Genomic DNA, 26,834 nt, shown 5'->3' on the forward strand with positions numbered 1-26,834 from the left:
TATAGCCAACTTTGTTTGCAGCAGTGAAGTTTGTTGTTAACATTGTTGGTAACTGTCAGGGAATTTAACCCCAACAGATACAAGAACCACAACACGTAGCTTAGTGTGGCTTTGCCCACAAACTCTGGTACCAAGAGGAGAGCCTGCTAATGTAAGGAAGAATTCACCCTTCGTTAAGCCACACCCGAAAACCGCCACAGGCCAATCGTGGCTTAGCAACCCGTCACTAGGCACGGGAGGTCTGACAAGCCTGAAGGCCTGTGGGTCATGAAGGGCACTTATTTGGATGTGTGGTGCCCTAACCCACGTAAAGACACAGTAAAATAACATGTTACACTATAGAAACATGATATAATTGGGAACACATATTGTTCTAACTATAAAAATGGCATATTGCATGATATCTCCATAACCGCGAGATACACGCTTCACGATAACGGCAAGAAGTTGTTAACAGACGTTCACCAAGATGCATAGCTCATCAGCAATCTATTAAACTATCTATAACACCTATTTGAAGTACCATTCATGATATGTTGTCAAATATTGAAGTTGTGGGAAGTACATAGCTTAAATGGTATGTTTCTTTCGTCCCCCATGCCTGTTCCATTCATTCTGGCCAGGAGAGTCGAATGAAACAAAACGCACATTCGACTTCTGCTTAAATAACTCATGAACGGTTTTGTTCAGAGATGAAATTCCAACTGTATTTGACAGAGGACAGATGTAGGTTGCTAGTGACAAAATATTAGCTTCCAGTGTGGTACGATGTCTTTGTAAATTACATTTCATTGAAAAGTCCCGGTTCTCCCCCTATGTAATAGACGTGCAGGGTGCTAAAGCTTGTCAGGCATAGCAACAGTAACTAGAAAAGCATTTCCTGAAGGAAATACAGTGCATGCAAAGTTGTTGCTGGGTTGGTTGCTTGGGTAATTATAGTGGTTTGCTATGCTGTAAAAGTGGTTGCTAGGTGGTTGCTAGGTTGTTGCTAGGGTACTTAAGGTGGTTGCTAGGCTGTTGCTAGGGTAATTAAAGTGGTTGCTATGCTATAAAAGTGGCTGCTAGGTTGTTGCTAGGGTAATTATAGTGGTTACTACACTATAAAAAGTGGTTGCTAGGTTGTTGCTAGGGTACTTAAGGTGGTTGCTAGGTTGTTGCTAGGGTACTTAAGGTGGTTGCTAGGGTAATTATAGTGGTTGCTTAGCTATAAAAGGGGTTGCTAGGTTGTTGCTAGGGTACTTAAGGTGGTTGCTAGGCTGTTGCTAGGGTAATTAAAGTGGTTGCTATGCTATAAAAGTGGCTGCTAGGTTGTTGCTAGGGTAATTATGGTAGTTACTATGCTATAAAAAGTGATTGCTAGGTTGTTGCTAGGGTACTTAAGGTGGTTGCTAGGTTGTTGCTAGGGTACTTAAGGTAGTTGCTAGGCTGTTGCTAGGGTAATTATAGTGGTTGGTATGCTAAAGTAGTGTAAATAGTAAAAAAAAGTAAGAATAGTTAAAAGTTATTGAAATTGGGAGAAATAGAGAGATAGGTAGAGAAAGTGAAGAATAAGAAGTGAAAATATAGCTGCAAGCAGCAATTAGGGGGCCAAGCAGTCATTTCAGCAGGCCAGATTTGCCATGCAACTCAATGCTGTTGCAACAGACATATAGCATTAAGAAGTCAGAGCAAGTTCCATGTCAAACAACCCAAGATTGGCTGAGTTACAAGGTAATTTCCTGTTTAGTGGCTTTGCCACCAATTTCAATTGGCTGTTACTGGTGAATGCTTTTCTCAATCATTCCAGAAAATTAAGCATTGATAAGGCATGGTCTGAAGATGGTCTGTGCCAATTTTGGTGAAAATCAGATGTAATTTGAGACTTGCAAAAACTTTTTAGTATTTTTGATTAAATCCAATATGGCGGTTGAATCAATTATGTTGATGTCAAAAGTTTGCCTGTGTTGGCCTAAGGACCTCCGACAGTATTACCAGACACCACTAGTAAGTTTTAATTCCAACCAAATCAACAGCTACAGGCCAAAATGCATTTTTGCTAATTCCAGCGCCCCCTAGGGGTCAAATGTCACCAATTTGTTTGAGCGTCCTCCGGATGGGGAAAGTACTATATCTACTAAGATTGGTTACGATACATGAAAGGGTTGCTGAGATATGAGCTCACTTCCTGTTTGGCGGCTTCGCCACAAATTTCGATTGGCTGTTATGGGAGAACGGTTTTAGTTCCGAAGACGAAAATCGATAACTTTTGTGCGGCTTGGTCTGAAGATCATATGTACTCATATGTACATATGTGTATCATATGTACTTTGTGAAAATCGGACAAACTATGTGAGGCGTGAAACTTTTTAAAGGTTTTTGAAAAAATCCAAAATGGCGGAAAATCCATCATGGCGGAAATTGACGTCACAGGGTGCGTTGAACTCGGCTTGGTCCAAGGATTCCAATGATACCACAATTTTGACAATCGGGTCAACGGGTCAAAACTTACATGCGTGAACACAGGTCCAACTTTGGCCTGTTGGTGGCGCTAGAGCTCTTGGCGCTCTGCAGCCCAAAAGCTGTCTTTTATTGTACAGATGCACTTCATTGCGACATACTCTTATCTCACCCACACACACACAGACAGGGTGCAGTTCCTGTCTGTCTGGGTGCAAACTTGTACTCTCTGTTCTTAGAACTCAGCACAACAACATTTAACTTGAACTCTGTTCTTAGAACTCAGCACAACAATATTTCTGCTTACACAAATGGTTATAATGATAATAATAATTTCCTTACAGTAACATAAACGTTTCTTCAGTTAGGAGCAGTAGCCAACTGTTTTTTTTTAATGTTGCATTCATTTTCATTGGCAAAAGCTAGCCTAATATGCATGAGAACCTATATAGATTTGAGGGAGCTGTTAGCATCAGCACGGTCATATTAACACAGCAGGCACTACCCAGCGAAGGATCGTGTAAACCCCATCCCCAGAAACCAGTTTCAAACCAAGCTTGCGATATGATGCATGATCACTGATCAAATTGCTATTTTCTGACAGGATGACCATGCAGGTTCTCTGAATCTCAAGCTCTTTCTAAAAAAAAAAAAGCTAAAAACGTAATATTACGTTTTTGGCACTCAACGCATTTTGGCACTCAATGAGTTAAGTGACACATACGTAAAAGGGAGAAAAAAAGGTCACCTTCCGATATTTAGCAGGTTACGGTCTGGAATTTAATTTAATATTGTTGTAATGGTAGGATAACACAGTTTAATATTGTATATCAATGCATGTATTGTCTGTCCAAAATTGTGGCTGTCTCTCATTGAACAGTAGCTTATTTAATGCATTTTAATCCATTGTCAATCACTTCCGGGAACTTTTTAAAGTTTACATGAACCACGTGACCTTAACGAATTTTGAACACCCATTGTCGCAACTCTACCTTTATATGGCTCTGGTAGCAATTAAGCAGGTGTTTTGTTTTTGTTTTTGATTTTTGTAGAAAACTTATACTGGTTTTTCCATCTTCAAATAAATTATGATGATTCACATTCTATTTTGCCCAAAGCAGTGATGTAGTCGGGTCTCGAGACCGATTTCTGCTTTCTCGGACTCGATTCGGACTTGTTCCTTCAAAGACTCGGTCTTGACTCGGTCTCGGACCACAGTGGGAGGAGGACTCTAACTTCAGACCGAGTCCTCGAGACCAACACATTTTTTTATCTTCATATAAAAAAAAAAAATCTTTGCCCCTTGCGTTGGCCTTGGTGCCCCCTTCTTTCAATATTCTGCTTTGCATCTGTTTAATAGCGATTTTTATTTAGCCTATAGCCTGTCAAAATAATCTTAGCATACAGCGCAAACTAATTCAGTCTTACACAGTGGAGAAAATGACAGCGCATGGCAAGACAGAAAGTGCGTCAAAATTCACCCATTCTTCTCAGTTAAAATCCTCGCAATTCCTAAGCCTACTCATCACACAGACACATGTATCACATCACATGAAAGAGCTTTTTCTCAGCTTTTATGTTAGCCACTAATTGCTGTGGTGAACGTTCGCGAGAAAAGTAAATAATATAATTAAATTTAATCATAACGTCTACATAAGGTGCTACACCCATCTCCCTACCCATTCATCTAGGTGGAATACTTCACGAACCCTTCGTTCAACACATGACAAACCATATATCAGAATAAACAGCAGACCTTACTGAACACAAAAGTTGTAAAGCAGTCCCCTGTACAGTAAACCGTTCCAGAGTATTCTGGTTAAATTAAAAATGTAATCTGCAGCAAGGTCTAGGCCTACATTCATGTCTCCAACTTTGGTCTTTAGGTTTCAAAATGTGTTTAAATCGTTCTTCATGATATCATAACAGGCCAAATACAAAATAAATGTTACAAATATTGCCTAGATATAGGTAAATATTAAAATCAGAGGATATACAGCTGAGTAAGAGTTTGTGAAAGGAATGATAAAAAAATGCTAAGCATGCATCTAGGCTATTTGAGTTTCTTAAAGCTGAGCTGTGCTTAAATTGTTCAATACATGATTCCATAACAGGCCAAATATAAAATAAATATAAATATTAAATATAGCCTAGACATCTAAATATTAGATGATCAGATGATTTACAGTTCTATGTAATATGTCATGTTTCATGTTTTTGTAATGTTTCATACAGTGATGCAGGTCTACTGCTGTGAATAGGCTAAATACAACTTTGATTATTTTTATAGCCTACTACTGTATAGTTAACTTTGGCCTTGGTGCCCTGACATGTGGCCTTTGTGCCCCCCACCAAATATGCCCAACTGAAGTGGCCTTGCCCCTAAAATGGTGAAATTCCAAGCCTGGGCCTAACTGTTGATTATTAATTGGGATGATATTAAATCATGAATATGAAAACTGACATGTTTTTATGGTCTTGGTCTCGACTCGGTCTCGACTCCTAAAGGACTCGGTCTCGACTTGGACTTGCTTCCTCAAAGACTCGGTCTTGACTCGGACTCGACTGTATTTGAAAACCAACGGACTTGGTCTCGACCCTTCAAAGACTCGGTCTTGTCTCGGACATAGACGGTCTCGTCCCCATCACTAGCCCAAAGAGCAATAATGATATATCCAAAATTCATTAGTGAACAAATGTAGCTTTTGCCTGCGACAGCTGTGCTGGCTTTTATCTAGTAAGCCTATCTCACTGGTGTTTTTAAACAGTTCTCTTCAGCCGTACCCAATGGAGCAGCATTGTGCCTGGACAAGCACAGTAGACTACCACACCTCAAGTTTCACTAGGTCTTTGTCAATATAAAGACTGCTTTTCTTGAGGATAGGCTCCTACACACCACACACCACACCCCACCACCGGAAATGACTTTTAAGGTATAAATAGGCATGGGATGCTAACAAACAACACTCATCTTTAAAGAGACAGAGACATAACTGGACATTTACATGTTTAAAGAGACTGGACATTTACATGTTTAAAAAGAAAGGATCCTGATTTATAGCACTTCATAGAGCACACCAACACCTGATCTCGCAGGACCATAAAGAGAGACCATTAGGGTCAATATCATATTGCTCTAGAACTACGTTTCGGGCGGAGAACATAGCCTAAAGCGTGATTGTTAATCTTATCTGACACAAATAATAATGTAATTTCCGTCTGACAGTATAGTCTGTGCCTTTAAGGAACTGGGGGCGTGCTGCAATTTATTTGAATACTGTAGCCTAAGAGTCAAATTACATCGAACATTTCCTCGCTTGCTCCCGCCTCCAAGCCTAAACTGATGCAAGCAAGCCACCAGTGTGTTACATTTGCGAGCGCAGTGGACAGGCGAGGCGATTTTCTTCAGGAATGCTACCGTAGAGAACACACGACTTGAATTTATGTGTTTTGTGAATCGTGTGGCAACCACATCTGCTTGTCGTCCCTTCAAGAACGGTTTTCAGAAGAACTGAGATGGACTTGCACATCCTCGACCATCGATTGAGGGTGACTAGTATTAGCAAAACAGGACTTGTTCATTTCACTCACCCTCTAATAAAATTAATTTTCTTGAGAAACAGGAGCAGGTAAGCTGATCAGCTTGAATAGCTTTACTTTGCCATGTTGCACCAGTATAGACCATGCCCCATAAATCTGCTACTACTGACCATTAACTTATTTCTTTCGGGTCCGATATGTAGAATATGGTGTTGATATGTTAGGCTCACACTTCATTCATTAACGATTGTGATTATTGCTAGTGTGTTACTTCGCGGACCAGGATCAATACAATATAGGCTAAGGCCAAACGCTGGTTAAAACGGTTTGGCATGCTATGCCAGGCTCACTCAAGAAGCGTCAGCTTGCACGCCCACGAAACGTGACTACCAGTGAATGGAGTGAGATATGCTGTCAGGTAGCCCAAGCTACTTCTTGACCCCTTTACGAAACGACCGTTTTGTTATTGTTGTATTTGTCACGTCTGCTACCACCATCACAACCACACTTTCAAATCCTGGTATGAAAGTTAGAGATTTATCCCAAGAGATAAGAGTTAGATTTTCGAAGATAAATTATCAGTTTTGCCCCTCCAGATGAGCTCTTCAATCGGTTAGGCCTATCCTATCTCTCTTGATGGTACTTGGTCCATATTTCATTGTGCAATATTTTAATGATATATGCGTGTATCTGGATGTAGCAGCAGAAACCAGAATAAAATGTGATGGATGCTTGCACTCTCAGAACATGTCAACCTGGCGATGTTAAGGCCATGAGTACTGTAGGCTACCATCAGTAAACTTAAGAGATCAGCGCCTATGCAGGTTATGACTTAAGTGAAGTGTGGGTTCAGAGAGGTTTATTAACATTAACGAACTTACCAACTAAATGAAGGGTCGATTTCTCTGAAAATAGAGTTAGGCTATCACATTTATGGTCCAGTTAGACATTTTCAGTGACCGTCAACAGCAACCTGCAGGTAAAGTTGCGTGTTGAGACACCTAAATAATAAAAGCGTTGCCTAACTTAATATCCGTCAGTTAGGACTTGTCCTCACCTGTTGCACCTCAGAAAGCTGTTTAAACCTAAACACACAGAGGATTTGACAGAGCCATTGTAAAATGGAGTGTCAGTTGTCAAAAGTTTGATCTATGTCAACCCCAAGTTGCCCGTGCCTGCCTATACAATGCGCGGTCACCCTCAAAGAATGCAGTTTGCCTAGCCTGTGTGTGTGCAATAAGCCAGATCTTCCACAGATACTTCACATTGAAGGAAAACACCCCATGTTTGATGTTTTTTAGACGTACTTTTCTTAGATGAAAATAGCATCAAATTGAACTGTTGGGTTGGTCAGTAATTAGCAGTTGACACGGCATGGATATTGTCCTGTCATATGTTGCAGTGCCCCATGACGGTCAGCATGTGTTTGCAAGCATGCATTCATTTCAGGCAAGTGCACATCTAGTCAGTGTTATAGTTGAAGACCCACCATGCAAACAGGATGTTTTTGTCTGGAGGGTTGTTTTAAAGGCAGGGAGGGGAAAAAGGAGTGCTTTGCCCATAACTACATTCTTATGCACCACTGCCAGCCTGTGCTGTGTCTGTCCCACCTGTCTTCTAATGAGCGACCTTTAATGAGTGTTGTTTGGCTCAAGGGGTGTTTTTTGTTTCCCTAAACACTATAAAAAAAGGTTCTATATAGTAAGACGAAGGCTTGTTTACCTGCATGCAGCCATGTTTCAAATGTTTAAAACCCTGCTCCAGGGTTTTGTGGAGACCATCTGAACTTGGCAATCAGTATCAGCCAGGTGTGTGACTGCAGCCAGGTGTGTGACGTGCAGTCATGTCAGTTGGCTCTATGTACAGTACATATGGATGGATCAAACACATGGTATAGACTTTTACACTCAGAACCTGGAGTCGTTAATCTCTGCACAACTTTCTCTGCCATTGCAGCAAGTAGCAGCAAGTACAGTTAGCCCTTGTGGAGCTGCAGAATACTTGAGTTTTGCCTTGTTTTATTCTAGCTATACTGGGTGTAGAGAGTCTTGCTGGTACCCGGGGGGGTTAGTATAGGGAGGATGAAAGGTTAACAGGAAGTTGGTGCGGAGGGAGTTGGCTGAACACAATGAGTTGCTGAACTGGCCCTGAGCGGGTGGAGCTCCTTATTTTTTCCCCTCCACTCCAGATTGATGGCCAAGGCCCTGGCCGCAAGCTCTACTTTCTGCTGAGTAGCTCCCAAAACAGGATCCAGCTGGGCTGGAGGATGTTATCCGCAGATAGAGGGAGAGAGAGAGAGAGAGAGAGAGATGGAGAGAGCAGGGCAAGCCTCTGCTCATCCCAGAGAGATAGACGGGGTGGCATGAAGGCATGAAGCACATCTTGGTTAGTTATGGGACAGAACCGCTGTGCCATACAGACAGACTTCTGGTAGAAGCATCTGGTAGATGGACATTCCCTATATGGATCAGTTTACGTATAGACCCTTGAAAAGGTCAGCTGCTGTAGGCAGAGATTTGGTGTTAAGTTGTTGTGGGGGTGCATGTTGAAGTTAGTGTCTGTTGCCTCTGTTTCACCGAGAGTGAGTAGGCCTATTTGCACATGCACCAAAGCAAGCTGTCAGGGTGTAGGCAGGCCAGGCAGAATTGCAGACTAGGCTGTTCTTTTCACGTCGGTGCACTCGATCGTTTCCCACAGTCGGGGAAGCGGTGTGGCCCTGTGACAATGGATACATTGAATCAAGTGTACCAGGGTGCCAAGGCTTCCTGTTCCTGCTTGTGAAGTATTTGGGTCAAGGCCTGAAATGATGCAACCAGCCCCCCCACCCCCCAAATGTCCTCTCCAAAAAGGCTGGGGCTGTACTGATGAAAAGAATCTGCATCAATAGCCCAGCGCGCTTTGGACTAGGCCTTTTGGCGGTCATTTACGTGAAGTGTTTGAAGTGGTGCTTTCCCCCCCTGCTCAGACCAGACCGAGCTGGACTTGTTTCCAGTGGGTTGCGTTCTGTAGCAGCGGGGCTTCTGAAGCACTGCTGCCTCCTGAGTCCCTCCCGTCGCGTAGTCTGGTCTCTCACCGCCATGCGCTCCTAAAAAGCAATCTGTCAGTGTTTTTGTTGTTCAGTCTTTGCCCAGACTGTTGCTCTCTCTCTCTCTCTCTCTCTCTCTCTCTCTCTCTGTCTCCTCTCTTTTTCTCTCTCGCCCTCTCTCTGCATGTCTTTCTCTCTCCCTTCCTCCCTCTTTTTTCCCTTCCGCACCTCTTTCTCCAATCTGCTTTTAACCACCTCTTCTCTGTTTTTTCCCCTTAGATGTAAATTTCTGAGTCTCACCGAAACTCCAGAGAACTACACCGTTGTCCTTGACGAGGAGGGCTTCAAAGGTAAAATAAATAAATAACAAAGCAGCTCATTTTTTGTCTCTTTTTGTTGCTCCTTTTTTGTTACTTTTTGTGATAATTGCTTCCTTGTAGAATTCAAAGCTCCCCATTGCACACAGAGTATTTTATCTCCATTAAACATCTCCTATCTCTCTAGAAAAAGTTGATAAGCTACAGATATTTATCATTATTCATCTATCCTAGGTTCTCTTTGATAGATAAATACTGTTGAAGCAATTGTCTGCCAAACCCACATTCACAGCATTCATTGTGGCCTGGAACTGATCTTTTGCATTCAGATGGGTAATGAGTGTTTCATCCAACTTGAATGTGATTGGAACAGCAAGTTGCACATATCTTCAATAGAATGCCGAGGTCATGGCAATGCAAAGCTAGACCCATAGAGAGATTGAACACATCTAACCAACTAAAACCCAGTAGGGAGATGAGTCAAAAGATCCCCCAACCGCCACAGCAAAGGACCATGTGACATCCTGCTCAGTTTTCCTTGACTTTATCCCCATAAATTCCAATGACGCAGATAGAGGCATAGCATCACATCTAATCCCCTGGACAGCAGCAATATTGACACTGTCAGGGTACAAATGGAAGTGTCCTCTTTGTTGCTACTTACCCCTCAACACTGGACATTGACTCCAGCTAAAACTGTCTTGTCCATGAATGTGTTTATTGGAGACCATTTTGCAATTTACATGTCCTAAAAACACAATCATTCACTACACATTGACTCAGTGTGCCAATTCTAGTTAGACCTGATCTTGTAAAAAATGACAGGAGAATGGGCCAAATGCAAATTATTTACCTACACACACACACACACACACACACCATTTCTCACCATTTCCGCTTCAGTGTCCCAGCTTACCCTGTTGAGCAGGGGAATGCTCCCCGGTGTCCTATCGGGTGGCACACACCTGTTTCCCAGGTAGCTGCCAGAGGTCGGCAGGCCCACCTGTATGTCGATCCCCCCCTGGGATCTCAGAGAGGCCTGTGTGGGATTGTCCAGCAGAGGGGGTGGAGAGGGGTGTTGCTATGCCTTGTTAACTGATCCTTTTAAACTCAAGGTGACCTTTAGCCTTAAAATACCTGCTAGGGTGTGTGTGTGGTCTTGTAATTAAGTGCCGTTGTTAATATTTTTAATCGCAGTGTGTAAATACATGCGTGTGTGAAGAGTAAGTACTGTCACTAACGTAACACAGAAGGGAGACAACTTGTCATTAATGGGTGTTGCTAGCTCGTAAACAAGACTGAGATCTTTGATTTATTTTTTCAAGTTTAGTTTCAAGTAATGCACATCAAGCTGCCTTCGGATTGGCGTCACATCACTCAGGATTTGCAAAAAATAGACCTCTCGTCTACTTTGGCTCTGTCAATTTAACGACGACTTGTCTCTTGTCACTGTGAAAAGCCAACTCTCATTAAAAACAAATTGCAGCTGGTCACTTTGTCTCTGTTTCCTGTCACTAGTCTGACCAGGGGTAAGGATGTGTGTGTGTTTGTTTTTACTCTAAATCAGTGTGTGTGTGTGTGTGTGTGTGTGTGTTCTCTGCCACTGCAGAACTGCAGCCATCAGAACACCTGCAGGTGGAAGGCTCCACCTGGTTGACCCTCAATGTTGTCTCAAATGGCAACGCTTCCAGCAGCTCACAGGCGGTGGGCGTCACCAAGATTGCCAAGTCGGTCATTGCCCCATTGGCCGAGCAGAACGTCTCCGTCTTCATGCTGTCCACATATCAGACGGACTTCATCCTGGTAAGGGACCGCAGATGTAGCCTGCATTGAGTTTCAGCCCTGCTTCTACACAGGCTTGAACCTATGAACTTGCAGCATCTAGGGTTAAGAGCAAGGATTAAAGTTTTGAGAGTGTCTCAATCAGTGACCGCTCAAGAAGATACGTCAGCCATGAGTTTCGCTTTGTTTATGTTGTAGCCTAGCTACACGCTTGTCTCATTGGCCTGGGGCGTTTGCTTAAAAAAAAAAAACACGTCTGGAGGACGGTCTAAAAGTTGGATTAGTATAGTGACACAATCGAGACAGCTGATGAGGTTGCCCAATCCGTTTAACTTTTTTGGATTTGATATTGTGAGCTCTATGTGTGAATTCGGAGAACAAGCGTAGGCTTTGTTCTTTCCGTGCATCAATGTAGACGATTTCTTACTATCGCGAACTCTTGTCAGGGGAGGTCATTCATTTTGGGTGTCACCTATGACTTGAACAGATAGCCTGCTATGCCACCCAATGTACTATTATTGTTACAGTTTTTAATCAATGCAACTAACATTATGTGTAAAGACGCAATATAAACCGTAGCCTACGCAATATAAACCGTAGCCTATGCAATTTATTATCCCGTCTGTTATGACATGTACAACAATGTTTTTCACAATTTGCGACGGAAGGTTTTGACTGAGCGTGTTAACATAAAATAACTAGAAATGTAATGCCAGAGGAATTACAATAGTGGATGGAAAGCTGCTGGCTTAATATTGGTGGGGAGATTCCTTGAAAAAAAACATAGAATTACTTAATCTTTGAGTTCATACAAATCCTGGTACCAAAAGACCTTATGTGTCAAGGCGTTCTTGAGATATAACACTCAAGGTGTTTTTGACCTTGACATTTGACCTATGACCTCCAACATCAATTCACTTCATCTTTGAGTCCATACAAACACTCATACCAAATTTCAGGCATGTATGTCAAGGCATTCTTGAGATATCGTGCTCAGAGTATTCATGGACTTGACCTTTGACCTCCAACATCAACTCACTTCATCCTTGAGTCCATACAAACACTTGTACCAAATTTGAAGCATATGCGTCAAGCCGTTCTGGAGATATAATGCGCAAAGCATGAGGTATGGCTGTGACTTTTATTTTGACACACGGAAAGCACTTAAAGCGATGGTTCGGAGTAATTTCACCCTAGGGTCCTTTGCACCATGACCCCGAGCCAAACACCCTCCCAGAACCTTTTTTTCCCTTGGTCGAACCCTGGTCAAGTAGCGCTGCCAGAAACTAATGACGTTCTGCAGTCGTAATGGAACCAACTTTTATCTCGTAAATTACCCCACTAATAATGCCCTGAATGGTATGAAACTTCTACAGTTGTACAACTATGACCGTTAGTCCAATAACGAGGCATTAGAACGTTTGTAAGTGCACCAGGAGTTTTAAGGAGTTCGACGTTTCTTCCGTGATTTGGGAAAAGCCCGTAAAAGTCCTGTCAGGAAGCATGCATAAGGATGTAGATCCAGGAATGCACTAATATTTTGTTCGTAGTCCAGTTTGCAACAATTATTAGTTAACACTAAGTTGTAAACACTTAGGAAAAAAATATTAAAAACTGGATATACCAAAAAACGTTGATCTAATCGCTTCCTGCCAGGACTTTTACAGGCTTTTCCCAAATCATGGAAGAAACGTCGACGCAGCGGTATAGTAGCAGATGCAGAGGCAAGTGTTATTTAAATAAACTCCTTAAAACTCCTGGTGCACTTACAAACTTTCTAATGCCTCGTTATTGGACTAAAGGTCATAGTTGTACTACTGTAGAAGTTTCGTACCATTCAGGGCATTATTAGTGGGGTAATTTACGAGATAAAAGTTGGTTCCATTACGACTGCAGAACGTCATTAGTTTCTGACAGCGCTACTCGAGCAGGGTTCGACCAAAGGTTCTGGGAGGGTGTTTGGCTCGGGGTCATGGTGCAAAGGACCCTAGGGTGAAATTACTCCGAACCATCCTTTAAACAGGATGTGTAGTTTTAGGGAGCACCAGATTGTATGCATTAGAGGCTGAGACAGTTTGATTCACAGGTGACACCTGTGCCAGTGTTCTGATTAGCCCAGGGACTACTCTGGGAGCTTAACAAGCGCAGCTGGCTCTTTAGGCCATTATGACATCACAGCCATTCAAGTCTATGGGGGAAAAATGAGCTTTTTAATATTTTTAATCCCCTATTTCTCAAAAAGTACAAACTTTTAAGAAAATCTGAAAAATAACTCTCTTGTCCAACTCCAGACAACGGTTATTTCAACATGTCTGTACGTTAACCGGTTAGAGTCGCATTCATTCTTGAAAAGGTAAAAAGAAAAGGTTATAAGAAGAAGAAGAAGAAGCCAGGAGATTTCAAGATAGTGGATTCCATCCACTATAATAATAATATTGTCATCATCGCGAACTGTTGAGTAAGGTGGTCAGTCGTGTTTGTGACGCACAGACAGCCTTGTAGCCTATTTTGCTTAGGCCAGCGGTTCCCAATCTTTTTTCCCCTTGGACCACCTTCTACATCCTGACTTGGCTCACGTACCCCCACCATCCAACACATAAAAAAGTAACACATTCTATTGACGCATTCCAGGCATCGTGTTTAATTAGCCGCCCTACATGATAACAAAATCAAAATGTGCAACTGGTCTATGAGCTCTCACGCTAAAAAAAAAAACAGTGTGGAGAACCACATTAGAATGGTTAGATAGCATCTCACTGCAGACCATGCACTGTGGCTTTGGGCAGTCTGTCTCCCAATCCACGTGAAGCCGAGGGCTATATGCCTCATCATACTTTCGTTTTCTTCGCACAGTCTTTTCTGTCTCGTTCTTTCTTTTATCCCCTGTGCTCCATCTCCACCTTCAGTAGTCTGCCCCCCATACCATCCCATCGTTACCTGTGTCCTGCCCTGTTTCTCTCGCTTCTCCTCTTCGACTGCTTTAATTAGGCCTTTTGGACAGTGTCCCTGTTTTTAGCCAGTTTTCCATGTTTACGCAGTCTTACCTAGCCTATACTTCAACAAAACTGTGAAAACAGCCTATTATAGTTTACAAATGATTTCCTTTAATTTCACGTTTCCATATCATTATAACCCGATTCGAAATTATGTATTATTTATGAATTAATTAGATTATTAATTAATTAATCATTTTTAACTCCTTTCCGCCATTGCCCTTTTCATCTCACGTACCCCCTAGTGGCAGCTCGTGTACCACCGGGGGTACGCGTACCACAGTTTGGGAATCCCTGGCTTAGGCCTCACTTTTAACAACAATAAGTTGTGAGTGTATGTTGACAAAAAATAACCATGCAATTAAAATAGTCAACTTAAAACTTAGCTATTATTAATTTATAGCACAAAACCATAACCAGTAGGCCTACCAGAACCTCGCATATTAGCGTCATGATTTGTGTGCGTCTATTTGGCAAGGCCACTAGCTGTCATGGATGCGTTGTTGCTAAAGGAAGGCACAGGTGTCAAAAGGAGATGGGCGGCTGTTCGAAACGGGGGAGAACTAACAAGCCATGGTGTAAAGAAATTAAAGTGCCAGGGGTTTGCTTTTGCGCGGTTTGCTGCAAGAAAATTGTTTATGGATGCAATAGGAAAACGTTTTAGCACGCCAACAATCAGAAGACCGCCATAAGGTTAACGTTCGTGCACTTCAGGACATCTTCCCTACCTGGTGCAACTAGCCACCACGACAGAGGTAGGCTACGTTTATCTACATGTATGGCTGACCGTTTTTGCACTCAGAAAGTAGGCTACGCATGTTCTTTCATAGCGCACCACGACCTGTCCCTCACCATATCGCAACCTCTTGTCAACCTTATACAATCTGTTGCTGAAGACAAAAGCGCCCTCTCCAGATTGCCGTTATCAGATGCGCAGACCTCCTGCATGAGCACACACAGTATTGCTGCTCATTGGAAAACTGAGTTGTCTGTAAAACTCAAAATTACCATGTTTTCATTAAATGCAGATGAGGCAACAAATGGAAATATGAACAATATCTAGAATGTTCTGAATTGTTACTTTGATGAGGAAATGTGAAGTCTTGCCAACTTGATTTTAAAGATTTTACTTGGTGTTGAATTGCATATTAACAAGAAAAAAATTCTCCCCTTTAAACACTTTTGGCCTGAAGTAATTAAATAAGAGTGTAAGTTAAAGCCTTTCTACAATATTGCTGCAGTAGAAAAGAACAGCAGTGGCTAATCAGCAATGGTCAGGGATGGTATTGAAATATTGGAAAACTCAATCTCAATCAAGAACACTCTCAATTCGCCTTATTCACATGGCGGCCATTGGCGGCTAAAACGAGGCTACAGGGTACACAAACCATAGGATTGTTATGTTCTATGCATTCACCTGTAGGTGGCATTAATTATATAGTAAGTGTACCCTGTAGCCTCGTTTTGGTTTAAACAATGGCCGCCGTGTGAATAAGGCGAATACTCCCTTTACTTTGCTGTTTGCATCTTTTTGTACATTAAAAACCAGTAGGTCGCGACCGCAAAAGGGGTGCTATCTCTATAGGTAGATATGAACAACGTATGACTTATGGCCTGAAAAAAGTTCAGTCAAACGATTTTTTTTCACTTTAATCCCTGGTTAAGAGGCAGGCGTGCTGGCAAGGAGGCTGAAACCCATGGGTGCTAGCTGCCTAACAGAGATAGGTATAGTATAGGCAGATAACATCTGCATCCAGTCAATAGGTCCTGGTTGTACTGCTTCTATTCTTCTATTCATTGACCAGACTCAGGTTGACCAGGTCAAGTTGAAAACCCATGATACGAGGCAAAGTGAATACCTGTATGTCTTTTTTTCTTTATCCCCGAAGCCCTGCCAGAGTTTGTTTGGTATTGATTTTCTGTTGTGCCATGGGCTGTGTTATCTGCCTTGTGAGGCATTTTTCTATGGCAGCAGACAATCTGTTTGGATCTTGCCAACTTGATGAGACAACTAATACAGGGATGCGGCCCTAATGTAGTTTCTAAAAAAATAAATGTGTGTGTTCTTCTTAGGTGCGAGAGAAGGACCTGTCAGTAGTGATCCACACTCTTCAGGAGGAGTTTAACATTTACAGAGAGGTGGGGGGAGAGTCCGTTCCTATCCACCAACAGGACACACAGAATGGGCTGCAGAAGAATGGAAAAGACGGTCAGTATACACGCACACGCATGCATGCACACACACACACACACACGCGCGCGCGTTGCGCGCACACACACACACACACTTACATCTTTCTGTATGTAAAGGACCCAAGTGAGGTAGAACTTCACATAGTATTATTTGGAATTATTTTTAGCACTGTAATGTGATATTGCACATTGAGCTGTGTGGAATGTAAACATGTGCTCTGTGCTGTACTTAGAAGCTTTACCCATGTTCACCTCTTAAAAGGAATCTTCTAAAGAACTCAGAAGAAACTGTTGCATAAATTGTGAGGAAATCAATGTAACTTTCATCATAGATTTGGAACTTACCCTCTTCTCCTCTTCATCGTCTTCCTCTTCCTCACCCCCCTCCCCTCCCGCTCCTTTATGTTGTTGACCACAGTGGTGAAGGCCACTGTGCATCCCGTGCTGATCCCTGAGAACCAGTTCTGTGTGATGAGTCTCGACCCAGACACACTGCCGGCCATCGCTACCACACTCATCGATGTGCTCTTCTACTCCAACAGGTACCGGGAGCTTGCCGTAGTACACTGTCGTCAACTCCTCATGTCATCACCGTTCATCTTCTCTCAACTGCTAATGATGATGGCATATTTTTATTGGAGCCACCATAGAAAGGTGGCAAGAAGAAAGAAATGTGATTCTGTTAATCTATCTATTTTTTTCCCCAAAATGGATATACTCTGTTACATTGGACGACTGCACTGGTCAAGGTATTGGAACACCTGGCCATTACACCAGCAGGAAGGTTTATGACACCCCTTTATAAATCTATAGGCATAGGAGAGCTATAACAGCTGCCACTCTTCTGGGAAGGATTTCCACAAGATGTTAGCCTGGCTAACGCCAGACCTCATTGACGCCATCTCATTGAGATGGGGTCTGGGAACTACACATTTATTTTCTCGTATTTGAGACATGGTTTACGAATGCCCAGAGCCGTTTATTGGGCGCTACAAATGTGTCTGTACGTAGCTCATAACCGCTTCGGTGTGTCGTCATCGTCTTGCTGTCCCCCCTCTGTTCTGTGATTGGTTCCTTCACCGAGGTGAAAATCGGGTCCATGGAATCCAGGCTGCCTAGAAGCGATAATAAAATTGTGCGCGTAAGGCAGCATGGGAAAACCCAGGCTAACAAGATGTTGGAGTATTTGTGAGGTCAGGCACTGTTATTGGATGAGAACGTCTGTCTGGCAATCTGTTAATTCCTCCCAAAGCAGTTTGATGGGGTTGATGGGGTCAAGACTTTGTGCAGGCCAGTCAAATTCGTACATATCAAACTCACCCAACCATGTCTATATGGACCTTGTTTTGTGCACCCAGCTAGAATTACCTGAGCTATCGATGCAGACTGCACGACTAAATGCTTGATTTTATACACCTGTGGCAATGAGTCTGAATGTAACCCTTGAATTGAGTGTCCCAATAATTCTGTCTTTATATTGTATTTAGCAGCGCAGAACTATTGTCGTATCCTGCTCAGGTCCATTTCTCTATCTATTTGTTCAGCCTGAAAGAAGAACCTCACCCAAGTGAAGACATCCAGTGTGTCAAATTCTTCTCATTCTCCCTGATAGACGGGTACATCTCCTTGGTCATGGACACAGAGGCACAAAGACGGTGAGTACAGTGGGAGCACTCAATGGTTACCCAATTCACCCATACAAATCGTAACTGTGTAACGGATGCCAGCTAGCATAGCTGTGTGTGTGGAACATTGGTGCTGTGACCCAGTCCCGGCGGCATGGGGGGGCTTTGGGGGGCCGGGCCCGTCCTGGAAGTCATCTGTGCCCGCCCTGGACGAGCTTGGCAACCAACCACAAACCCATAGATTGATTTTGAACACTTATTAAATTATGGCCTATATTATACGTTTGTCAATCTAGCAAGTAGCAAATAAAACTTGTAAAATCTGTATTATTCCGTAGCTAATCAATCAGGAACATTAGGTAAGCCCATCACCTAAATGGAGAGGAGGTTACGTGGCGCAGTCTACTTCATTTCTGCACTAACCCCTGTCATCCGATGACAAAATATAGCTTATAGGCTCGCAGGTAGGCTATATCTCGTATCATAGTTAGTAGAAGTAGGCCTAGTAGTTTCTGGGTTTGTTTGAGAGCGTTAACCTTTACTGTTTTTTTCTTCTGACCTAGTCGGAGAACAGGGAGCTTTACCACTCCAGGGCCGAAGTTATCCGTAACTTCGGTGAACTCCCTAACACTATCTGAAAGTGGTTAGCAAATGAACGAGGATTTTGGTTTTATCTGCGGATTTATTTTTGCATTATTTTGAATATGACTAGCTCCAGTCTCAACAGCACGTACTTTTTCCACACGCATCTCAGTTCTAACACACATCCCCTCTCGCTTTCTCTCTCTCCATCCCTGCGCACGGGGCTCTCTTAAAGGAGCTGCACCATTTTACAACAATTGCATTTACATTTTCATATTAGAATGTTTTGTCAAGTGTAAGCTTAAACTACCGTGATCAATTTAAGTTCCCGTGCCCCCCCTGGAAAAGTGTAATGCCCGTCCGTGAATTTGTGTCTGGCGCCGGGTCTGCTGTGACCGGATCGGGAGTGAGGTTTAGGGGGGTGAGTGTAACGGATGCCAGCTAGCATAGCTGTGTGTGTGGAACGTTAGTAAACCTCACCCGCTGATGCCTCAAGAGCAGTGCTGGCATGAAAGCTCGGTTGTCAGCATACTCAACTCCCAATCCGAGGTGCTGCTATTCGCGGGTTCGAGTCTGGGCGTATGCAGGGCTGAACCGCGCAGGTTCAACACAAGGCAGGTTACAACTGCACTACTTTAAGTGTCAAAAAGAATCCAAGTATCCAAGGATTCTCAGTGGTGGGAATGGGATTTAAACCCGAGCCGACGGTAGCGATGCTACCGCTGCTCCTCCACCACACCCACAATGTTATTTGGCCTAGAGTGTGTGTGATTTGTGTTGGTGATGGGTTCTCATGTGGTAGTGTAGTGGTTAAGGAGCTGGGCTAGCATACAGTAGCCAGGAAAGGTTGTGAGTTTGATTCCTGGCTTCCACCATTGTGCCCTTGAGCAAGGCACTTTACCCTAGTTGCTCCAGGGAGACTGGTCCTTGTAATAGTTAATATATGTAAAAAATCTATGGACAAATGTGTCAGCCAAATAAATCAATAAATGTGGTTCTGGGTTGTGTGGGTTTTTCAGGTTCCCGGCTGATCTCCTGTTCACAAGCTCTTCAGGAGAGCTGTGGAGGATGGTGCGAATTGGAGGCCAGCCCTTAGGCTTCGGTGAGTCCCCGTGATCCAAGCCCAACAGTGTTGGTGCTCAAAACCTCCTATAAATATATCCTTGCCCAAAAAACTATAACAATGGCCAGTTTCACCTACATGGATTAAGCCTAGTACTAGACTAAATCTAATTTCCCAATGTTAGTATCCACTGAAGTTCTCTTTTACTTCCAAGGTTAATCCATGTACAGGAAACTAGCGCCAAAATACCTGCAGTCTTACAATACTTTTGTTCCTCTATCTGTCTGACAAATCTATTTTTCTTCATCCTTCACTCCCTCTCTGCTGAATGCTTTCTTTAATATGGAAGTGACAGATTAGCTATGGTGATGAAAGAATCATTTCTGAACTGTGGCAGTGGGTTAATTATTAACGGCCTAATCAAATGTGACACAGAAAATCCTTGTTGTGTTGCCTTGCAGCACACACTAAGGCATGGCATATACTTGTTTTTTGACAAAAGCATTGGCGCTCGTACATGTACACAACCTGCTGTGTTGTGAACTTAACCTTGCTTCATTATTGCAAGGGCACTATCCGTGTTACTGGAGGTCTCCACTTGAGGTCAGACCACAGAATTCAGACCCAGAGTTGTCAATAAAATCAGTCTTGTCAAAGTCAAATTTATTTTTTATAGCACATTATCATACATAATCATCATTTAGTGTGCTTTACACAGACAGATTTTGTACGCTCATATACGGTCACATACAACTTCTCTCACAGCACACCTAGATCATAGCACAGCAAACCCTCTGTCGTCTGCCACCCAAATATGATGACGAGGTGGTGGAGGTAGGCGGGGTGGGGTGGGGTGCGGGAGGGTGTCTGCTGGCTGACCCTGTTGTGAGTTTAGGCTGGCATGCTCGGCTGATCTTTGGTGTGCTGAGTCAGGGATAACAGCTGCTCACACTGCACACACAACCTGGACATGGTCTGGACATGCCAACTTGCAGTTCCGATGAACAACCAGTCAGTGCCTTGCAAAAGTATTCAGACTTCCCTGATGAGCAGTACTCAGGGGGAGACTTGACAATAGGGATATGGGGATGACTCTCAGGGTTGTTGAATGCTTGCAAGGCCCTGTAAAGGTGGAATAGGACCTCCTGTAGTAGTTCAGCATACCTTAAACTTTATAATAATTCAGCTTAGTCTGTTGTGAGACTGAGATGCTTTGGCAGTAATGGCGCATCTGATGTGCCATTAGTTTGGTAGTATCACCCAGTTCCCACTGTGGGTCAGGGATAAACCCCCCCTAAAACATTTAATTTATTCATGTGAAGTGTATTAAAATAACAGTATACAGTATGACATACTGTAGATATTAGCAGACCCACATGGCTTTACTGCAGGAAAAAAACGTGATTAAAAAACAATGATCCAGTAATAAAATGAATTGTTCTCTTCCCTGTATGTCTGATGCTATTCCTCCCTTGGCTGTCAGATGAATGTGGGATTGTGGCCCAGATCTCCCAGCCTCTGGCTGACAGTGACATCTCTGCCTACTACATAAGCACCTTCAGCTTCGACCACGCACTGGTGAGGAAAACACACACACAAGAACAGTGTGTGTGTGTGTGTGTGGGGGGGGGGGGGGGGGGGGGGGGGGGGGGTGGTGTGTGTGTGTGTGTGTGTAAAGCAAGGTGTTGCTCCACAGGACACCTTGTCTCGTGTTGAAAGGCCACTAATTGGAAGGTGGCAGCCAAATGTGGTTTAAAGGTTTCACCCACAGAGGGAGCTGTGGGCTGTGCTATGCTCTGCTGTTGTGCTGTGTTTTCTTCCCAATTTACTCATACTGGTACTATCACTGAAACATGTGTAGACCAAGGTTATATGTTATCTTTTTTTCACAAGAGCCACATTGGCAGTGAAAAATCAAAAGGAGAGCCACTTTTACGACAACATACTAAGTCACCTTTGCAAATGTGCATTTCTACATATAAATCGAAATCTCGCCAAAGCTACCAAGCGAGCCACCAATTATAGCTTGACGAGCCGCATGTGGCTTGCGAGCCGTGCAATGAGTAACACTGTTATAGAGGATAAAATCTATTAACTAAATACAGTATGGCTTCATCTCATATCCCATTTTAGGTTACATCTTAGGTCCCCCATTTTAGGCTACATCTTAGGTCAACATGTACTTAGTTAATTAAGCGTTTTTTATGTGTAATGGTGTGTATATTAAAGGTATTTGTTTATATTAATTGGGCTATTAATTGAATTGACTGATGTTTATTATTGCTATTTTCCTTAATGTAGTGTTACCAACATTTGAAATTGTTCACTGTTAATATTAAAATTGTATGGTTTTTATCTGCATGTCGCTTTGGACAAAAGCATCTGCCAAATCCCATAACCATAACCATCTTTGGGGTTTTGAAGCCAGTAATCGTTATTCACGGGATTTATCTGAAGTGCATTGACGATAATGAAAGAACCAACTATTTGAATGGTTATGTGTTGTGTCTGTCATACACTTTCATTTTTATTTAAATGAAATGGAATGTAATTCTGGCAGGGTGAGATATCTGTTGATATCCAGTGTGATGGTTGTAAGAGTGGGGTGGTGGTGGTTGCTCCCTGCAAATGCCACTTAAAATGGCGGCAGACCACACTATTTTTATAACCCACTTTTAGCTCTGATTTGCAATCAGTTGACTCCACTATCTACTTAAATGTACTGTACAGACTATGGCCAGTCAGAGTCAATAGGTTTAATACATTATCAGATAGGCTTTGATGGACACAGGTACCACATCCTTGTCTGGTAGTGCGTGATCGTCAGAATCGATACGTTTCAAAAATGATAGCCGGTGATGAATACAGATCGTTGTCGAATGTATGATGCTGCTCTATTCAACGTATGAATTGATTGTCCTTTCAGGAAAGTCCCTATCACCTGCCAGTATTAAAGGATCTTGTGTTGCCTTGAAATAAAACACCCTCAGGTTTCTGTGATTCAGTCAGGTGTGTGACCACAGTTATAGCCCTTTCACAACTTCATTCTGTGATTTAAAAAAAGTGTGTTTCATATCAGACCAGACAGGTGTTGTTATCAATACAGTGAGATCACATTCCTGGAAAGCAAGTGGGCCCTCAAATAGGAAGTCATGCTAACCGCCCTCTTATTGTGTCATGTTTTGTAAATAGTTCTCCGTTTCGTAACTGAAATTCCTCATAGTCGTAGGCAGCACAGAGGCGTTCGTCGTCAGAAAATCCACTGTTGTGTTACATTCAACATTTACCTCTAAAATGCAATGAACGGGACACCAGTGTTGGTCTGTCAGAGGCTGACGTGTGATTGGTTATGAGGTGTCACTTGACACTGTTTATTGGCTGACAAATGTGTCAAATGGCAACACTCCCACTTCCAAATAGATAACTAGGCTAAATCACTGCTTGTTTGGGGAACAACATTTTTTTTTAAATAAATTATTATCTTGGTCCAGTCATATTATCCATTTTGAAATGGCAATGTGAATAATTCAGCAGTTGTTATTGTCTTCCTCCTACTTCTGGAATGTCCATTTAAGTATGAATCACTGAGGACTCATTTTGTATCTCCACCTTTATCCTATCTGTTCATGGAAGCTTACAGTGACTTAGAAATTGCCCCTTGTATTTAGTGCTCAAGTATTCAATGCCCCTAAAAGTCATCACCATTTTCAGGTTCACAAAAGTACTTGCGTATACAGTATTTTCCCAGTCTGAATTGTGACCTCTTATGCTGTATACACTCTGAAGGATGAATAAGTTATGTCCACTATTTGTTGTTGTGCGTGTGTGTGTGTGTGCACATGTGCGTGCGAGTGTTTCGACCCTCCACTGTTAAATATGGTGATGTACAACATGAGCATTTTTGTGTCAACTGTGTCAACTCTCACATATCACCCACATTCACCCACTCTATCCACACACACACTACACACTACACACACCACAGATACTCCTCTGGAGAGACACCCTCTGTGTCTTGTTGAAAAAGGGCAACATTTATCCTCCCATCTCTACTCTCTTAAAACGAATGTGTTAAAAAAAAAAAACACACAAATTGTGTTATTTTCAACACATTCGTTTTAAGAATGTACACAGTATAACAACAGCAATGTGTTAGAAACAACACAAACTGTGTTGTCCCTATCTGGACATAAAGACGTGTTGTTAACTTTTTTAAGAGGGTATTCACTCTTCCGACTCCATTTTCTAACCTCTGTGTCTGTGTGTGTGTGTCTGTGTGTGTGTGTGTGTGTGTGTGTGTCTTTTCAAATCCTATTTTCTCAGGTCCCAGAGGAGGACATTGTCACAGTAACAGACATGCTCCTAAAGCAGAGGAAGGATCCAGCCTGCTGACATGCTGTAATCTCAAGTCTTACGCTGCTCTTTTGATGCAATGGCAGAGGTGTGTGTGTGTGTGTGTGTGTCTGTGTGTGTGTGAACCTTTCGTGCCTAGACTAACTCTGCAGCACAAGCAGTATTAACCACAGATCTGTTGCAGTGACCACCAGATGTGCTTCTTAGATAGGGGTTGATAAGGATGTCTGTGTCTCCAGGAAAACTGATGCTGACTGTCGGCGATTCAGAAGGTGTGAAAATGTGATGTGAATTTAGGTTGCTATCAGATATTTCTTGTTTGTCTCAGCAGTCACTTACATACTGTAGTTATGTCATATCAATGTTTACTTTTTTCTTTTTTTGGTCATTTTTTGTGAGCACTAAGCATTTCTTGCTGGAAGCACATAATGATATTGAGAACCTTGTTTTCCTCTAAAAAATATTTGTTTGGAAAATTGCTGAGGAAAAAGCTCTGTTGTGAAAATCCAGACACTGCTATGGAGATGTTTTAAGTTTTAAATCAAACACAAAGTCTACAAAAACTGTAAGAGAGTTATCGACTTGTGTGACCATGAGTACCAGTAGTCCTCATCATGCCCCTCTTCCAGAGTGATCACCTTGTATTATAGCTAGTTGCAATATTTTAGGCTAGGAGGTCTCTTAGGCAGTCATGCATTTGACAGTAGTCACACCACTACACATCACATGATGTACAATTTGTTATATTGTGTGATTAGATTACATGTGGCCTTCACATCAAACATTATTTTGTGTATGTTTTCGACCACACCAGCACTAAAGCTCAGAAAGAGAAGTCATCTTTATTGCTACAACTTCAATACGTTTTCAGCAAGTGGAACATACCCTCTGGTGTCACTACATGTGAAAACTAATGCAAATTCCTGTATGACCATGTTTAGCAAAACATGCATTTCAGTCTGAATGAGTGCAAAAGCATCACACCGCTTGAGAGGACTAATACTCTGAAGCACTTAATGTTGCTCTCAGCACTGTGATGCTTTTGGGCTGTCAGGTGTTTCTCAAAAGCCCCATGCAGTTAGTATCTCTGTCCAGAAGTGTTCAGTGCTTCCCATGCTGAGGAAAATTGTGCCAAAATGGACTGGACATCTGATTGTTGGTTTGCTTGAACTTAGCATGCAGCAGCTGTATTTTTGTCTCCCGATACACTTGAGAGAAGAGAAACCATTCATAAATCTGTTTGTTTTTGAGATAAAGATTCAACTTATTTCAAGGGGATTTACTTTTATACGGCTATGTTGCTGGCCCTAACACGGGCATAAGTATTGGTATAGAATAACCACATCCTTCTTTCTTAAGGTCAACACTCAACACTAATGTGTATGTATTATGTTTTGTCTTTATTAGTATTATGCAGTCTTTTGCATTTGCACAAACTTTTCCCCCTTTAGACCTTGTTTATCAAAGGATACACTTATTTTGTAGCAATAGAGGAGTACATAAAATGTTTGTAAACATGAGACTTCAAAAAATGAAGTTGAATTAAAGAGACTATGAAAACAGTGTTCCATTTACTCCCTTGTTTTTTAAGGTATGTTGTGATGATAAAACAGTAAGCATTTAAATATAGGCCTAACCGCAGGCGGCTCCGTGATCTGTCCAATTTCGGAAACCAACAATGCACTCAGACTGACTGGTTATGTTAATGTTCAATGGCTTTTTGTGTGTCAGATTCTCAGACATTCCAAGTCTCCCAGAAGTTCCGGGAGTCTCCCGCATATTGATAGCGCCTCCCTGGCGCCCGCAAATTAGATAAAATCTCCTGGAATCTAGAACACGCAAGACCGAAACTTCAAATGGCGTGTACATCTGAGTGTAGCGCACAGATGATGGAGAGGGATAGAGAGAGGGGTGGTGCGTATGTGCTTGCAACGCATCTAAGACACATCTTGACCAATCAGTTTTCAGTGTAGGTGGGATTTTATCTCGTTTATCCCGAACTAAATGAATAATTTCAGTGTATCTAGGAACAAGAGCCAGTGCCCCCCAAAAAGGAACATTTAAGACCCATTTCACATCAGACTGCACCTTGTCTCATAAGAGTAAAAAATAGTCTTGCACGCTGCACTGTTTGTAACACTGCATTGCCCATGGCGGGTTAAATGATTGCAAAAGACATGTTGAGGTGAGTTTAACAAGTGTCATTTCGTGTATATTATTTAGGCCTATAGATGGCTAGTTGCCAAGGCTACATGAAAAGACCAAACTTCCAAAATCTACATATTTTATTATCCCAATTCCTATAGGCCTCCCTTATTTGGTTTACTGACTAGACATTATTGAAGAAACACAATCATCTGTATTTCAGTATCTAAGTAGGATAAAGTTTAGGGATACCTCCCTGAAATGACTTTTTGCAGGTTGGGATGTCTGGATTCTGTAAGTGTGCGTGTGTGTAGTCAGGTAAGTTGACATGCACCTAAACTGAATGAATCTGATATCAATATCCAAAATAGATGGGGGGGGAAATCCTTCTATTGCTATTTCTATATATCGCTATACCACACACATTAATTAGGCATATGAATATCATCATAATAATAATATCCAATATTAGGTTTCCAACCTAAGATCAGAGAGGGTTAAAGCGGAGCGAGAGGCGCAAACGTTCGACAATTTCCGCGTTCGAATATTGCAAGGGGGAGGGGGGAAAATCCCCCTTTATGCAGACCAGAGTAAACCCTCGCTGCACTAATGTCAATGGAGACTTGTGGAATTTTACCAATAAATTGGTCATTATGTCTTTCTGGATTTGTTGAGGGTTTTTTGGAAATTTTTGTCATAATCTGTAAGTGTTTGGGATCATTTCAAGCCTAAAAGTGCAATTTTTTAGCGTTCGGATTTGTGATAAAATAACTTAATATC

General features: G+C 42.3%; 1 protein-coding gene and 1 long non-coding RNA gene across 2 annotated transcripts; one reads left to right on the top strand and one right to left on the bottom strand.

Moving 5' to 3' along the window:
- Positions 1-107: 107 nt before the first annotated feature.
- On the bottom strand, positions 108-7,989 carry LOC121715863. The gene is made up of 3 exons (XR_006033696.1): positions 7,978-7,989; positions 7,916-7,918; positions 108-250 (listed from the first exon to the last, which is right to left on the bottom strand). It is a non-coding gene; the product is annotated as an uncharacterized LOC121715863 (long non-coding RNA).
- On the top strand, positions 5,751-25,472 carry castor1 (cytosolic arginine sensor for mTORC1 subunit 1). The gene is made up of 9 exons (XM_042101873.1): positions 5,751-6,065; positions 9,281-9,351; positions 10,928-11,121; positions 16,167-16,302; positions 16,705-16,828; positions 17,831-17,941; positions 19,513-19,595; positions 21,040-21,134; positions 23,880-25,472. Exons 1-9 carry the CDS (start codon positions 5,953-5,955, stop codon positions 23,946-23,948), a joined length of 996 nt encoding a protein of 331 aa, XP_041957807.1. The 5' UTR covers positions 5,751-5,952; the 3' UTR covers positions 23,949-25,472.
- Positions 25,473-26,834: the final 1,362 nt, after the last annotated feature.

This window comes from Alosa sapidissima, chromosome 8, assembly GCF_018492685.1.
Source record: "Alosa sapidissima isolate fAloSap1 chromosome 8, fAloSap1.pri, whole genome shotgun sequence".
Classification (NCBI taxonomy): domain Eukaryota; kingdom Metazoa; phylum Chordata; class Actinopteri; order Clupeiformes; family Clupeidae; genus Alosa; species Alosa sapidissima.